The 15902-nt window shown below is 35.2% G+C and overlaps 1 protein-coding gene across 1 annotated transcript; it reads right to left on the bottom strand.

Moving 5' to 3' along the window:
* Window positions 1-5269: 5269 nt before the first annotated feature.
* Window positions 5270-15650, bottom strand: LOC129891441 (probable anion transporter 6, chloroplastic). Its single transcript, XM_055966811.1, has 15 exons — window positions 15103-15650; window positions 13559-13704; window positions 13025-13124; window positions 12762-12814; window positions 12049-12123; window positions 10388-10468; window positions 9713-9774; window positions 9491-9558; window positions 9095-9210; window positions 8051-8087; window positions 7312-7407; window positions 6396-6537; window positions 6230-6282; window positions 5661-5747; window positions 5270-5569 (listed from the first exon to the last, which is right to left on the bottom strand). Exons 1-15 carry the CDS (start codon window positions 15502-15504, stop codon window positions 5468-5470), a joined length of 1620 nt encoding a protein of 539 aa, XP_055822786.1. The 5' UTR covers window positions 15505-15650; the 3' UTR covers window positions 5270-5467.
* Window positions 15651-15902: the final 252 nt, after the last annotated feature.

The following is a 15902-nucleotide window of genomic DNA, read 5'->3' as shown; positions in this document are numbered from 1 at the left end:
ACAGGTGAATATGTTTCTTCATAGTTGACCCTGGGTCTTTGAGAGAATCCTTGTGCAACAAGGCGTGCTTTGTATCTTACAATTTCATTTATCTCATTTTGTTTTCACATAAAAAAACCATTTATAGCCAACTGGTTTTACACCTTCAGGAGTTTGGACTACAGGTCCAAAAACCTTACGTTTAGCAAGTGAGTCTAATTCTGATTGAATTGCCTTTTTCCATTCTGGCCAATTACATCTATATCGACATTCTTCGATGGATTTAGGCTCAAGACTTTCATTATCTTGCATGAGGTTAATTGCAACATTATATGCAAAAACATTATCCACCATAATTTTCGATCGATCTAGATTTATCTCATCACCGGTAGAACTTATTGAAAGTTCTTCATTCACTTGAGTCTCGGACTCACTGATTTCTTCAGGAATATCAGAATTACTCAAATTTTGACCTTCTTCAGGAGGTTCTTGTGTAGTATCATTTTTATGTTTTCTCACGCTTCTCTTTCTAGGATTTTTATCTTTTGATCCCAATGGTCTACCACGCTTTAGGCATGTTTGGGATTTAGAAGCTATGATACTAGTAGATGGTCCTTTTGGGACATCAATTCGGAGAGACACATTCACTGCAGGGATATGTGACTTAGTTATCTGTTTCAAATCAGTAAATACATCTGGCATTTAATTTGCTATTTTCTGCCAGTGGATGATCTTCTGGACCTCCTGCTCACATGTGTGAGTACGTGGATCAAAATGTGATAGTGATGAAACTTTTCACATAATTTTTTTTTCTTTTTCGGGTTCCTTTTTCTCTCCCCCTAATGGTGGAAAAATTGTTTCATCAAACTGACAATATGCAAATCGAGCAGTGAATAAGTCTCCAGTCAACAGTTCAAGGTATCGAATTATGAAGGGTGAGTCAAACCCAACATATATGCCCAACCTTCGTTGAGGGCCCATTTTTGTACGTTGTGGTGGTGCTACATGCACGTATATCTCAGAACCAAAAATTCTTAAATGGGCTATATTTGGTTCATGACCAAAGACTAATTGTGACGGAGAGTATTTATTATAATGTATCGGTCTGAGACGTACAAGTGTTGTTGCATGTAAGATAGCATGACCCCAAACAGTAATTGGCAATTTTGTTTTTATTAGTAGAGGTCTTGCTATCAATTGTAGACGCTTTATAAATGACTCTACAAGGCCATTTTGAGTATGAACATGAGCAACAAGATGTTCAATTTTTATCCCAATTGATAAGCAATAATTATTAAAAGCTTGGGATGTAAATTCTCCAGCATTATCAAGGCGAATGGTCATAATTGGATAATCTGGAAATTGCGCTCTTAATCTTATTATTTGTGCTAACAACTTCGCAAATGCCAGGTTGTGAGATGATAATAAGCACACATGAGACCATCTAGATGATGCATCTATTAGGACTATAAAATATCTAAATAATCCACTAGGTGGATGAATAGGTCCACATATATCTCCATGTATACGCTCTAAAAAGTTAGAAGATTCGATGCCAACCTTCAGGGTCGATAGTCTGGCAATTAATTTGCCTTGATAACAAGCAGCACATGAAAATTCATCAATTGTAAGAATCTTCTGGTTTTTTAATGGATGTCCAGTTGAATTTTCAAGAATTCGTCTCATCATTATTGATTCAGGATGACCTATTCGATCATGCCATAGCATAAAAGTATTTGGATCAGTAAACTTTCGGTTTATGATCATATCTGCTTCAATTGCACTAATTTTTGCATAATATAGGCCAGATGACAAAATTGATAATTTTTCCAAAATATATTTCTGACCTGAGATATTCTTGGTTATACCACGGTATTCAATATTTATTTCATTTAGTGTCTCAACATGATATCCATTTCTGTGGATATCTTTAAAGCTTAACAAGTTTCTTGGGGATTTAGAAGAGAATAGTGCATCTTCTATAACAATTTTTGTCTCCTTTGGCAGAATTATAGTAGCTCTTCCGGAGCCTTCTATTATTTTTGAATTATCAGAAATTGTAGTAACATTAGCTTTTCTTCTTAGCAAGTTAGAAAAATATTTTTCATCTTTAAATATAACATGAGTTGTTCCACTATCAATTACATAAATATCTTCTTGATTGGTCATTGATCCAAATAAAATTTGAGGCATTTTCATATTTTCTTCAATAAGAAATAAAATAAGTATTAATACATGGTACATTACACAAATTTTATTTATTTACATTGACTAGGAAAATACAAACATCATATTTAATACAGATAAGAAGAAAAATATTTACATATTATTAGGCCTATCAATATTCATATTTTCGTTTGGAAAATTAAAGAAATCAGTTACATTCAATAGGATGGGAGCACCCCATGGTGAGACACTCGGCCTAATGAACCCCTTATCTAACAAGTCCTTCAACTTCTCATTCAACTCCTTCAACTCAGCCGGAGCCATTCTATATGGAGGGATTGAGATAGGCTGGGTATCAGGAAGAATATCAATCCCAAAGTCGATCTCCCTATCAGGAGGGACTCCAGGCAGATCTTCAGGAAAGACGTCAGGAAACTCGTTGACAATCGGAACCGACTCAAGGGATGGAGACTCAGCCTTGTCATCTTTCACTCGGACAATGTGATAAATACACCCTTTTGAGAATAGCTTCCTGGCCCTAAGGTAGGAAATAAACTTACCCTTAGGCACGACAAGACTCCCCTTCCACTCTATGACAGCCTCATTTGGGAATTTGAACTTAACAATTCGGGTCCTACAATCAATAGAGGCATAACAGACATAAAGCCAGTCCATGCCAAGGATCACATCAAAATCAACCATATCCAACTCAACTAAGTCAGCTAAGGTATCCCTGTGATAAATTGACACAGTGCAATCTCTATAGACTCTCTCAGCTAAGACAGAATCAACGGCAGGAGTAGCTACACTGAAAGACTCAAGAAGATATTCAGGAATTTTATTGAATTTACTAGCCACGTAAGGGGTCACAAAAGATAGTGTCGCACCCAGATCCATCAAAACATAATAGTCAAGAGAAGAGACTCGAATTATACCCATCACGACGTTTGGAGAGTTCTCCTGATCTTGATGACTACCCATGGCATATAGGTGGTTTGTACCTCCCCTCGTACCTGAAGTAGTGCCCCTCTGATTACCTCTAGCTGGCGGTGTGGTGGTAGAGAACTGGGCTTTGTCTCCCCATGCTGGACACTCTTTCTAAAAATGGTCTATTTGGTCACACTTATAACAATCAGCCCTCCCCGTTCTGCACTCCCCCAAGTAGAGCTTACCACACTTGCCGCATGGTGGCTTCTCTTGCGAACCTTGACCCACGCTAGCCTGGGATTGAGAACCCTGGGGTCTGAGATTCTGGCGACTCTGTCCCTGCCGATCATACCTATTCTACGGCATAGGTGCACTGGCGGTAGATGAGGCATAGTTGGAAAGCCTCTTCTGGAAGAAGGACCTATTGCCCTTGTTTTGCCTCTGTTCATTATCATGGCCCGCTAATTTTGTCTTCTTGCTCAGATGCTCTTCTCTATCTTTTCTCTTCTCATCCTCCACCTATTGAGCATACACCATTAATCTTGAAATATCCATATCGGAGATTAAAAATGTCGCTTTGCACTCCTTCTTCACATATCTTCCCAAACCGGAGACAAATTTCTTCATCTTCGACGTCACATCTGGGATCATCTCTGGAGCATATGAGCTGTTTGTTTCAAGTTGCCGTGGACTCTTCTGTGTTCTAGCACCTTTTTCGGACTTAGATTTTCAAACACTATTTTAGTTTTATGACTACCTTGTTGGGAGTGCTTTCCTTTCCTTATTCGGATATTTGTTAGAGTTTTGGTACAGACGACTTTTAGTTCCTAGGATGTTTTCGTCTTTCGTTGTTATTAAAATTGTTGGCTGAGTTTATGGGAACTCAGTATTATTTCTGGTTTTATTCCTGCTTCCACAAGTCTTTCATTGTTATCTCTTAAATTTGATGAGTTGAGCAGTAAAAATGGTTCTCCCACTAGAGAATGATCGTGGGTGTCAGTCACGGCGTGTCGGGATCGTGACAGTAGTTTTTGTGTTGATTGGTGCTTAGTCCATTTTTTTACTTGCTCAATTTCAGCTTAAACCACCCATTTGACATCCATATCGCTATTTATACGTAACTAAAAATTAAAATAAAAAATATATGCTATTTTTCTTGTACATTCTAAATTTAAAGAGAAGTAAATATTACACAATGATTATTGATTATATAGTATTCCTAGACTACAAAGAAAATAAATATTCTACAACTAGTGTAGATCCTATAGTAGAAGGAAAGCTATTATCATAGAATATCTTAAAATATATGTAACTTTTTACACTTAATCGTTCTTGTTCTTGAACTCAATTTTCTCACCTTTTTTAATTACATATTTAAGTATTTTCCATAAAAATTTCTCTATAATTTATGGGTCAAATCTGGTGGTTTTTATATGTTAAGATTTTTATGGCATTAAAGGAGATATTGATGTTTGTCATAATTGAAAAATAAGCATAATTCAAAGTATACACATTTATAGGTAACTGAAGGGAATAAAATAATAGATCCTAATCTAAAAAGTAAATGTTTTGCAATTATTATAGAATATTCACAAGTTAAAAGAAAATAAATATTCTACAATTAAACATAGATATATTTTAGCATGCCAAACTCCTTTGTAGAATTACCCTTTGCACTTTGCATGAGAAACAATTAGCAATTTCCTAGGTAAATCTTAGATAGCATTTGAAAACAGATTTTGGATCCGATTTTTGAAAATTTATCGATAAATATTCATTCGGACATGAAATTTGATCAAATTTTACAAAATCTAATTTTCAATATTTTCAAGTTTCAAAAATTGACTCACTCACAAAACTTCAAACTTTTCTCAAGTAAAATGCTTATCAAAACACAACTTAAAACACTCAAATATTCAAATTTAAAGTTTCAACTTCAAAATCTATAACCAAACGGAATTAGTATAGATATGAAATGTTCTCAGCTTGCTACTAATCTGTTCTAGTTCAAGAAGAAACAATAGTTGAGACTTGAGAGGCAAGCCTAAGTATGAAAAAAAAACTTGGTAGAGAGCGTTTCTCCCCAAATAAGGAATCTAGATTAGTCTGGCCCCAATATAAGTACCAGACACCGGATGGAAAATAAAAAGGAAGTGCTAAAAAGTAATCTGAAAAGCTACTGATGAATATATGGATGAAACCACAACAATTAATGATCTTCATTTTTTTTCAATATACATCTGCTGAGTATATCATAACTACAATCAGTCCTGATTATTTGTACATAAAAAAAAACTGAAAACTTTGGGTTAGTACACAAAATATTTTGTGCTGAAAACTGTTAGTATATACGTATGCTATTGCTTGCTGATTGGCGTGATGCTGAATAATAAGGTCAATCTCCCTCTGAGAAGCTCTGTGGCTTACTGCTCGCGAATGCCAGCCACACGATTGTTCCAGTAAGGTAGAAGAAAATCGATGGTGCAAACAAAGAAATCTGCACAAAAAACAAGTTGTAAGAGTTTATGAATTGATATTCAGGTGCACGCTGCGTATAGTTCAATATGGGGAAATGTGAGATAGCTTACACTCCATGAGTGAGTTGAATCAAGAAGATAACCAGTCAGAGCGACGCCTACAATTCCAGGAACTGCTCCAACAGTGTTGGTAATGCCCTGCATGTAGAGTTTATCTAAGAGGGAACCAAGATATTCTAGACTTGAATTTGAACGAAAGACATCAGATTAATATTCCATCACTCGGATTATCAGTCTACATAGTCTTACCAGAAAACTATTTTTTCAGAGGCGAAGAACAGTTTCAAGGGTAAGACTGATATAAGACTAATGTAAAAAGTTTATATATTGCAAGTATTTTGTGTGCATAACAGGAGGAAGATCCGAGAAAGAAGTAACATAACTAATGTCGTATTTATGCTTGGGGATGACAGAGATATACCAAATTTTAGTGAAATCATAGACACAAGCTAAACAACGCCTTACTAACAAACTCCGAGTTCAATGGCAGGGTAGAATCTGATTTAACTTGTTTCTACGCAAAGAATGTTAAGACATAGATACTTAGCAGCATAGAATTTTTCATGTTTTGTCTTTTTAATTGTGTTGCATCGAAAAACATGAACACCAATGTAACATACCAGAAGAATGCTTGCATATTCAGGTGAGATGTCTTGATGGGTGCAATATAGGCCTACAAAATTGGAAAAATTGACAATATTATTTGATAGCAGCAGATGGGGAAGAAGTGCATCTTTAATAATTAGTTCAAAACTATTGAGACCGAAAGCGATTTAACTAGAGAACCTGATAAAGCAAAACTTGATAAGGCTAAACCACCGGTGAGGATTGTTACTACTTCCCACGGAGGCAAACCAAAGTCCAAAGAAGAAAGAATCATACAGGTAGCCGGCGATAAAAAGGCTATTGTTTGACAAATTTTTCTCACCTGTTAATTCAGATGAGTAACAAAGAGTGAGTATTCTTCTTGTCAAGTTATTTAAATCTTCATTGTGATATTTGTATAATCCAAGCTATAAGACACAATAGCAAGTGAAAGGTGACAAAAAGAATTAAACTTTGCTCAGTGGCTGATTCCACAGCTCAAACCCGTGATCTATAGGTCACATGGAGACAACTTTACCATTTCTCAAAGGCTCCCCATCTGATATACCCTCCATCTAAGTATTATTATACCATTTGTGCACCATGTTATAAATTTTGGCCAGCTACTTCCATAAGGTAGATAAGTGATTTGAGCATCTCGAATATTGCAAATGAAAGCCATTTGAATTTTGAAGAGTCCACATGAAAGTTATCCTTACTACTAATCGCTGTTTCATCCTAAGGCATGCAGCTTCCTTGAAATAAAAATTTAGAAAAACTACAACAACATACCCCGTGCAATCCCATAATTGGGGTCTGGGGAGGGTGTAGCATCCGATCAACATAAAGAGTGTGACTTCCAATTACATAGAACACAATATGGTCTAGTACAATCAAAAAGATCTCACGTGTTTCAAGCATTACTACTAGACATGGAGTCAAACATTATCTTCTCTTGTTTGAAGGGTTATTAAAAATGTATCGCAGATATGATCCAAATATGTTCTCCAATCCTCATCATTTATATTATGAACGATAAAAAGAGACATATTAAACTAAGGTTAGACCAGAAAAATAACATTCCAGGAATAGAGAAAATAAGGAGAAGTCTAAGTACCAGTGATGTATCAACTCCTTTGGAAATCAAGCTATCGGCAAATTGTGATGCAATGCCGGTAACAAGAATTGAAGCTAATGGAGGGCCAACTGAGACCTGAAATGTAAGTTAAACAATTGTGAGGATATTCCTTAGTTGCATAAACAGTCTTTAATAAATCAAGTCTAACATTGATTAGATTTAGCATAATACATAAACATGCCCATTAACTTGGCCTCATTTCACATTTATGCCCTCCAACTTTGGGTGTGCACAAGTAGACACTTAAACTTGTGTAAAATTGAACAAGTATATACATATGTCCTACGTGGCACAATACACATAGGATACCACGTGGGACACAAAATTGCCATGTAGGATGTCATGTAGGACGAATGTGTCTATTTGTTCAAGTTTTGGATAGTTAAAGTGCCTACTTGTGCATTAGTAAAGTAGAGGTCATAATTGCCAGCTGAAACCAAGTTAAGGGTCATATTTATGTAATATGCCATTAGATTTGGCAGGAACTTGCTAAAAGTAAATGGTAATTTCTGTAGGAAATTACATAAGATAATTATTCCATGTTAAATTCTCGTTTTCTTGATGAAGTAAAGTTGTTTCATTAAAAGGGCATCAAGAAGACGCAGAGTTAGCTGAGGCGTAGTTACAGAAAACAAACTAACAAAAGAGAGTAGATAGACAGACACATGAATATGAGGAGAGCAACTAGACATGGGAAACAAAGATACAGTAGACTTACCCATGCTGCTTCTGTCAGATTAAGGTTCAGCTCCTCACTGCAGGGATGCAAATGGGAAATTCAAGCTTTACAAAATAAAAAATATTTCCTTAAAATGAATAATGTAAATGCAGCAGATATTTATGTCTGAATACAGGAGACGAGTTAAAGTAATTTAACAACTACAAGTAGGATGTGACACTATCACGGGTGCTGTGTAGTGGCAAATGGAGCATGATAACAACGGGTTCGACCAAACCCACTATTTTCGACGGATACAGATATACATGTAAAAATTACTAAAATTTCAAAAAATATTACATGCTGAACCCAAATTTCAGAAATATTATGGGTTCAGCGGTAAGTGTTTTACTGGCTATTAACATTTCTTTTATTTTCTCAAACACATTGCAGTTCTAATTCTAAATGAGGCCCGAATCCAAATTCTACTACAGTACATAGCTTTTTTCTCTCGACTCAAACAAGAAACATACTGAGTATAAACTTACCAAAAGGAAAATGGATTGTTGTAAATAGTTCAATTCCTTTTCCAGCAAACGTTTTAACTCTATATGCTGAAGAAGTTGCTTATCATCATAGCTAATTAGTTACTATAAATTGGAGATAGCTACTTGCACTTTTACTTGAATGAACAGTGAGCAGCCTTCATAACAACTAGAGGAAACATCTTTCAAAAGAAAAAAGGTTGAATCCTCTGCATATTTTTCCGTGTTGCAATCCTACACCGTGGTTAGACTCAGCACTTTGTAGTATAAAGTCAAGGTTCACTTCCTTCTCTCGATTTTTCTCTTTCGGATAAACTTTCTGAGTAGGTAATTTTAATTGGATTTAGAAGCTGATCATCCAGACCAATTGAATTGCCATTGCAGCCATCCATTACACATTATTGTTGCACCTTTTCTTTTACCATTTTCATTCAATATGACCACATATTCTCAGTATTGACATTTATGAACCATGGATGGTATTAGCGCCACAAACAAGAAAATTGAAACCTTGCAAAGAAAAGCTTGTAATACGAAGCTCAGTCATGGCAACATTTACCTGAAATAGGTGGGAAGCCAAGATAAGCAAGTATAATGGCCCCAACTCCCACAGAAATGTGTATATATCATCGCCCATACAGCCTTGCTTCTAAAAAATGCCTTCCATGGTACCTCCTACAATTAACGCTCATTTGGTAAAAGCTTCATTATTAATACTCTAAATCAACATAAGTTTTCTCTCAAGCAAATGAAGTCATTGCAGGAAATTGGAGCCCGACTTTATTGGACCATTGAACACGGGAAAAAATACCACCCCTCAGAGCTTGCGGAGACTACCGAAGTTAATGTTTCAAAGATTATTGCAATTCTACTTAATGTTACATTTAGTTTAACCTCTCTATTATAAATTCTATTCTGACAACCAAAAGATATCTAATCAACTCCGTACACATACCTTTAGAGAGGTGCCCAACTCTCCCAATGAAGAACCCAATGATTTATTTCTAGAAAAAGACGGTGGCCCTGTAAATATGCAAAACATATTGCTTGTGCAATTAAAAACACAGTCCAAAGCAATACAAAAGCAGAAAAAGTTTAAGTTAATATTGTCAGTACTCGACTAGATCAGATTTTACCAAATTTCAACAAGGCGGTGGAAACAAGAAACTCTACTCACAAGACATGGGTTCTGTGAAAGACCAGGGCCGATCTTCTTTAACCAATTGAAATCCCGAAAACCTGAAATATGCAAAGATAACCACATCAAGTTGGAATTGGTTTATATGTGCTTTATGTGTAAATAACTAAGTTAGGGATCATGTAAACTCAAAGAGTAATTTCTTCTCACGATGAAAAACAGAAACCAAAAAAATCATAGCATACCAAAAGGAAGGAAAATTATCTTCAAAACCTTTGGAGATTTCGATTGACAAAAAAGCGGACAGGAAAGCTTCAACAACATTCTGTAAGTGGTGTCTCAATAAGATTACTGTTTAGGGGGTGTACAGCTATCTACTTATTGTTTTTTTGCGGGGAATGAGGAAGGACGGATGCCAACTTACCAAACTACAACAACAACATATCCAGCGCAATCCTACAAGTGGGGTCTGGGAAGGGTAGGATGTACGCAAACCTTACCTACCTTTGTGGGGTAGAGAGGTTGTTTCCGATAGGCCCTCGGCTCAAAAGAAAGAAAATTGAAGCATGTTTGCAAGAACAAAAAATATATGACAGCACACTAGCAAGATACAAAGCAACTAAAATGAGACAGCAAGACAGGCTAGAAAGAAAAAACACTAACGGCAGCAAAGTGACAAGATGGACACAGCCAAAGAAGCAACAGACAACTTACCAAGCTATGCCTAGAAAACCAAACAGGTAAAATACAGACTCCCACCCATAGTTCTGGATCAGTGGAGGAGCCAAAAGAAGTCTGCAAATTCAGAAAAACTTAGATGGTCAACAAACCACTTTAATAGAAGAATTTTAACCAAGCTACATATATCAAGTATTGAAGAAAAAAATACTTTCTCAACTAAGAAGTAGCATGACATTGAATTTCTACTGACAATTTGTTTAGAAGCAATGCAGGTTTTTTTATAAACTTTAGAATCTAAAGCATTGATCAGGCATTTGCTTTAGAACCTTTTCCTTGACACATTTTGCGCTTTCTGCTGTTATTAAGAACATATAGGGTTAAAGCAAGATGCTACCTGCTTAAATAAGGAAGTGTTTTACAGCTCATGTGATAAATGAGTATAATTTATTGCTTCTGAATTTTATCCTCAAAGATCATTAGGTATGATATCTCGTTCTCTAATTAGAAGTTAAGCCTTTAGGAGAAACTATTAGAAATCAAGTCAAACAGAAGGCAACGATAATACAATAGAGGAACAACGTCTTGCAGCTGACTGTCAGAGTCATCATTGATACTGATTATTAAATCTCATAAATTGGAAGTATATTCCACCTAGATTGGTGGGTTGTCTGACATGATAAACCTAAGTTGTCTATGTTTCTCTGGTCCGGAGGAAAAATACAAGTCTTTCCCTTCTAAGCTAAACATTTTATCTGGCCTATACAACGGGAACAAAAAGGTGAAAATAAAAGTGAGTAGATGATACAACTGTTTGTCGGAAGTTAGGCTATCAACCCATATGTATTCATAATAGAATCACTAGAAGAGTGTTTGAGGCATTATGTTCCGTCTTCATTCTCATAGAGTTTCTTAATAACAACAACAACTATGCCTCAATCCAAACAAGTTAGGGTCGCTATATGAATCCACATTGACCATGTTTCTTCATTTAATTTCCTCTCAGGCTAACATTATATAAAACAAAAAATAAAAATAAAAAGTATTAGAAGTTCTCTATATTTTCTAATGGCATAAAAATCAGCTTGAACGATAACAAATCGTTACCAATCAAAAGAATCTCTGATAGTGTTTAAAGACTCCTAGACAGTATAGGACCTAAAATAAATGTACTAACATGGCCAGAACACATTTCCTACTAATTGGTATTGCCTTTGTACACGTTTTCTTCCATTGTGCCCTATCTCCGCAAAATAAAAATAGTTAAGCGTAGACGTCTAAGTTATGAAGAAAGAAAAAAAAAATCTACACATGGACATACCAATGAGATAGAGGTTTCAAGTTCTAAAACAATGGTAGACAAGGAGCTAAGAAAGGTTGCTAATTGAGCATCTCTATATTAATGAAATGCATCACTCTTTGGTATATGTTCAACGAATTAAAGTATAGAAACTAAGTTTCGCATCTGAACGCTAAAGTTAATCTTACACAGAACGACATATGCATTTGATAGATAGAAATAAATATAACTCTTTGGTATATGTTCGACGAACTAAAGTCTAGAAACTAAGTTTCGCATTTGAACTCTAATGCTAATCTTACACAGAACGACATATGCATTTGATAGATAGAAATAAATATAAGTCTTTAAATATATTGGTGACATGATCGATAATTAATTTTAAAATGAAATATACCCAGTAACACTTCCAAAACTCAAGCCACCAAAAACAAATGATACTGCCCGAGAACGTTCCTCCAACGGTATTGTCCTGTACACAATATTTAGTGACAAAATAAACACGGTAAATGAAATATACACTAAAGATATTAATGATGCAAGAAAAGATGATGTTAATTACTTAATTGGGTATATTCCAGATAGTACAAAACAAACACGGTAAATGAAATATATACTAGAAGATATTAAAGCTGCACCAAAACACAATGTTTATGACTAACAGACATAATTGGATAAGCATTCCAGTATTGACTTTTAAATTTCAGACTTTGTGCCATCTGAGACACGAGCTATAGTTTGTATCTCAAAATTTTCTTCACATTCTAAATATACTATAATATGTAATATGTAGTGCTTTGCGAAAATAAAGTGATATTTGACTAACATTGTCTCAGGCTCTCAGCTATCCCAACAAATTGAACCCACTGACATACAAACTGGTCATGTTTCCAGTTCAATAGCAAAGTCGAGAGGCACAATATGTTTTAAGAAAATAATATTTTATATCTTATATAAAATGTAGAGACGTAGAGAAAAATTTTGAAGCATTAGCTGAAAGACAAACCATAAATCCATCATAAAAGGGTGATTTGTCGCATGCTAACACAGGTGTAAGACAATAAGCCATTGTCTATTCATGTATCTAAGTACTTGACAGTTCAGACATACCTGGCAATCAAGTCAGTGGCAGCTGATGGTGAAACTCCTTCTCCTATACCAACCTATACTTGGGAAAACAATAAATATAGAATGATAAGTCTACGAAGAATAATACATTAGTAATTCTCCACATCTATTGAGAATGAGGTAACGTAAGTTTTTGAAACACATAAGCAAGGCCAAATAACCAACAATCCTTCTTTGGTTAACATAGATACAAATACAGCGTTTAAGTTTGTAAATATCCTAGGAAAAGTCAAAGACCAAATTACCAAGATCCTTGAAAAGATGAGTGCAGGCATAAACCCTGCAAGATAGGGAACTAACATTGTTGCCAGAGACCAGACTAATACTCCAACTTCAAGAACTCGACTGCAAACAAAATAAAAATCAAATAAGCATGATGAAGGATGAAGTGATCAACTTGGCATGCTCTATCTCCCCTGTTATTTTGGAAGATCTTTTGTAAAGTTGGTGGCTTCTACGGAACAAAGTTTCATTTGCTGAATTACAGGATTGTTTCTTCACAAACAATTGTTTGGTCAGAAATGCTGAATTTCAAGATTGAATAGTCAGGATAAGTATTGTACTCCATATAAAGAATCCAATCAATTCCGATTACCATAAATACAGAGAGGAATCCAGCATTTTAAAGATAAAAGAAATATAGTAAGTCTATGAACCATAGCACCAATTGTAAAAAGGATATATACACTAAACATACATTACTTCTGTTCAACGATCAGAAACTAGTATGATTCTTATCTATTGCACAACACCAGAAACTTGACAATCCTAAAACTTACCTCCCACCAAATATCTTCGAAAGCCACCCGCCTGGCAATTGACTTAATGCATAACCCCAAAAGAAAGATGACTGAACCAAACCAGCTACTGATGAATTCCACCCGAATTGATGTGACATTGGAATAATGGCAACACTCAAATTGACCTATCGGTTAAATAAACATCAGCACAAATGAAATTTTCAAACTTTAATTATTGTAAAGAAGAGTACTTCGAAAGAAACAATAAAAATTATGCTTGTTATGCCAATTTGCATGATTACATTCTACACTCTCGTCCATGAGAAGTTCCTCCAGAGCCTATAAGAGAAATGTTAAAAGCAACTTCTAACCTTGGATGAAACCTTTTTTTTCCGGTTATGTTGTATTTAACTCCAGCTACATGGAACAAGCTAATCAGTGCCAACAGAAAACAAGAGCACCAAAAAAGAAGCATTTGCTGTTTCAGAATTTCCATATTGCATTTCCTAATGCACGTTGAATCAATGTTGTTACATTAGTGAGATGTATTATACTCTGCATTCTTTTATATAAAAAAAAATACTCTGCATTCCACCACCAATGGGAGGTGTAAGAAGTGCATCAGGCCACCAAATGTGCAAAGGATGGAGGAATTCACCATCTAGGGGAATTTAGATAGTGATATCTCAAGTACCAAAGTCATGGTGATCTTCGCTATTTGCTACTTACATCCCTATAGTCTGTACTAACTTTACGAGAGCTTTAGTCAAAGATCAGATGCGATAACTTTGACGTAATTTGCATGCCATACATCTATGTCATGATATTTCAAGGTTGCACCACAACTTGAGCTACCTCAAAATTGACTAACATACCCTAGGGCCTCAGGAGATACCCGAAACAAATATATGTCCGATATCCATGCACTCCCCATATGTAAGCTCTCGGCAAGAACTTTTGTAAATCAGTTTAGCAAAAGATTCCTTTCTCAATTAATCATCCCAACCGTCGATTAGAAGTGGATTAAAATACCAATTTTCTAGCTCTCAAAACTAAGTTAAATGAAACTTTCACACTAACACCATAAAGGAAAGCTCTCAGCAAGACCAAATTCTAGAGTTAACTTACCAAAAAACCATCAGTCCATCAATTATGAGTTAGAAGTTGATAATACTATTATTTAAAAAGGAAGAGCTGAAACAAACTTCTATATCCATAGGGAAGTTAGCTTCCACTCATTCCAGAGGATAAATATGAAAAATATCAGAAAGCAGCAAATAACTCAGTTGCCAGATTTCACAAAGTATTAAATTTTGCATAAGTAATATCATGGTTGGTAGCTGGTTAGGAGATAAGTCATTCATGTATAAAATTAAAACAATGTTTGGTTTGTAATTCAGAAATCTGCATAGCTAATACATGTATAAGTTATGAGGCAATATATATACACAAGGTGGAATAACTACTGCCTACATAAAATAATGCATAGATTCCCTCGCATTACTAATACATGCATGAGTCTAACCAGCTAACAAACAACCCCTAAAATCTCACAATATGTTACATGAAAAGAATTCAATTACCTTATCCATGTTACATATAACAAAGGCAAGAGAAGTAGTTCCAATAAGCTTATATCTCTGAGGTAAATTCTTCCATGGTGGCCAACCCCATTCAAAACCAACTTCTTTATCCCCATTTCCAGCTTCTCCCAATTCATCCCCAGAAATTGAAACCAATCCCCCATTCTTCCCCAACTCACCATTCACTTTCAACCCTTTAACTATTCTCTGCTTTTCTGCAGCTTCTTCTTTTTGTCTCTCTGTGATGCTACAAGAAACTCTCAACTTCAAAATATGCTTATGGGCTAAAAGATTCAACCTTTGGGGTCTTAAAGAACTGTTAAAGATTGAAACTTTATGGTTTCCATAGTAGGGGAAATGGCATAAACTACTGTTTTCTGCTCTTACTGTGAGTTTAGCCATTGTTGGGTTTTTCAAGAATTCTTGATTTCTTGAATTATGAAAAGAGAGTCCAAAAACTATAGCTTTATTGCTTCTAAACTCAGCATTTCTAAAATAGATCAATCAAGAATAAGGGGTTTTCTCAATTTCCAATTTAATTGGTGAATTTTTACTTCTACCAATTTTTTTATTAATTATTTTTTCCCTTTATTTATTTTTTCCACATTCTTTTATTTTATTTTTTTTCAACTTTTTCTATGCTTATATTTGAGTGAGGACTTGGAATTGCCACGTAGTTAAATAAATTAGAGGCCCCAAATTAATGAAGAAATCTGATTTGTTGAAACTTTTAATTCCACGTGGAAGCTTCTCATTGGATGAATAATCTGCACAAATTTGACCTATGGTTCAGTTTTTGG

Source organism: Solanum dulcamara, chromosome 6 (genome assembly GCF_947179165.1).
Source record: "Solanum dulcamara chromosome 6, daSolDulc1.2, whole genome shotgun sequence".
Lineage (NCBI taxonomy): Eukaryota > Viridiplantae > Streptophyta > Magnoliopsida > Solanales > Solanaceae > Solanum > Solanum dulcamara.
Note: the sequence above shows the minus strand (reverse complement) of the source record. Positions and strands in the feature narration are given on the sequence as shown.

Coding starts and splice junctions, on each gene's coding strand:
- LOC129891441 (XM_055966811.1), bottom strand. CDS start 15,504: ATGGCTAAACTCACAGTAAGAGCAGAAAACAGTAGTTTATGCCATTTC. Junction 8,088..9,094: donor TGGCTTCCCACCTATTTCAG/GTAAATGTTGCC, acceptor GCATCCCTGCAG/TGAGGAGCTGAACCTTAATC. Junction 5,570..5,660: donor ATTCAACTCACTCATGGAGT/GTAAGCTATCTC, acceptor TTTTTTGTGCAG/ATTTCTTTGTTTGCACCATC.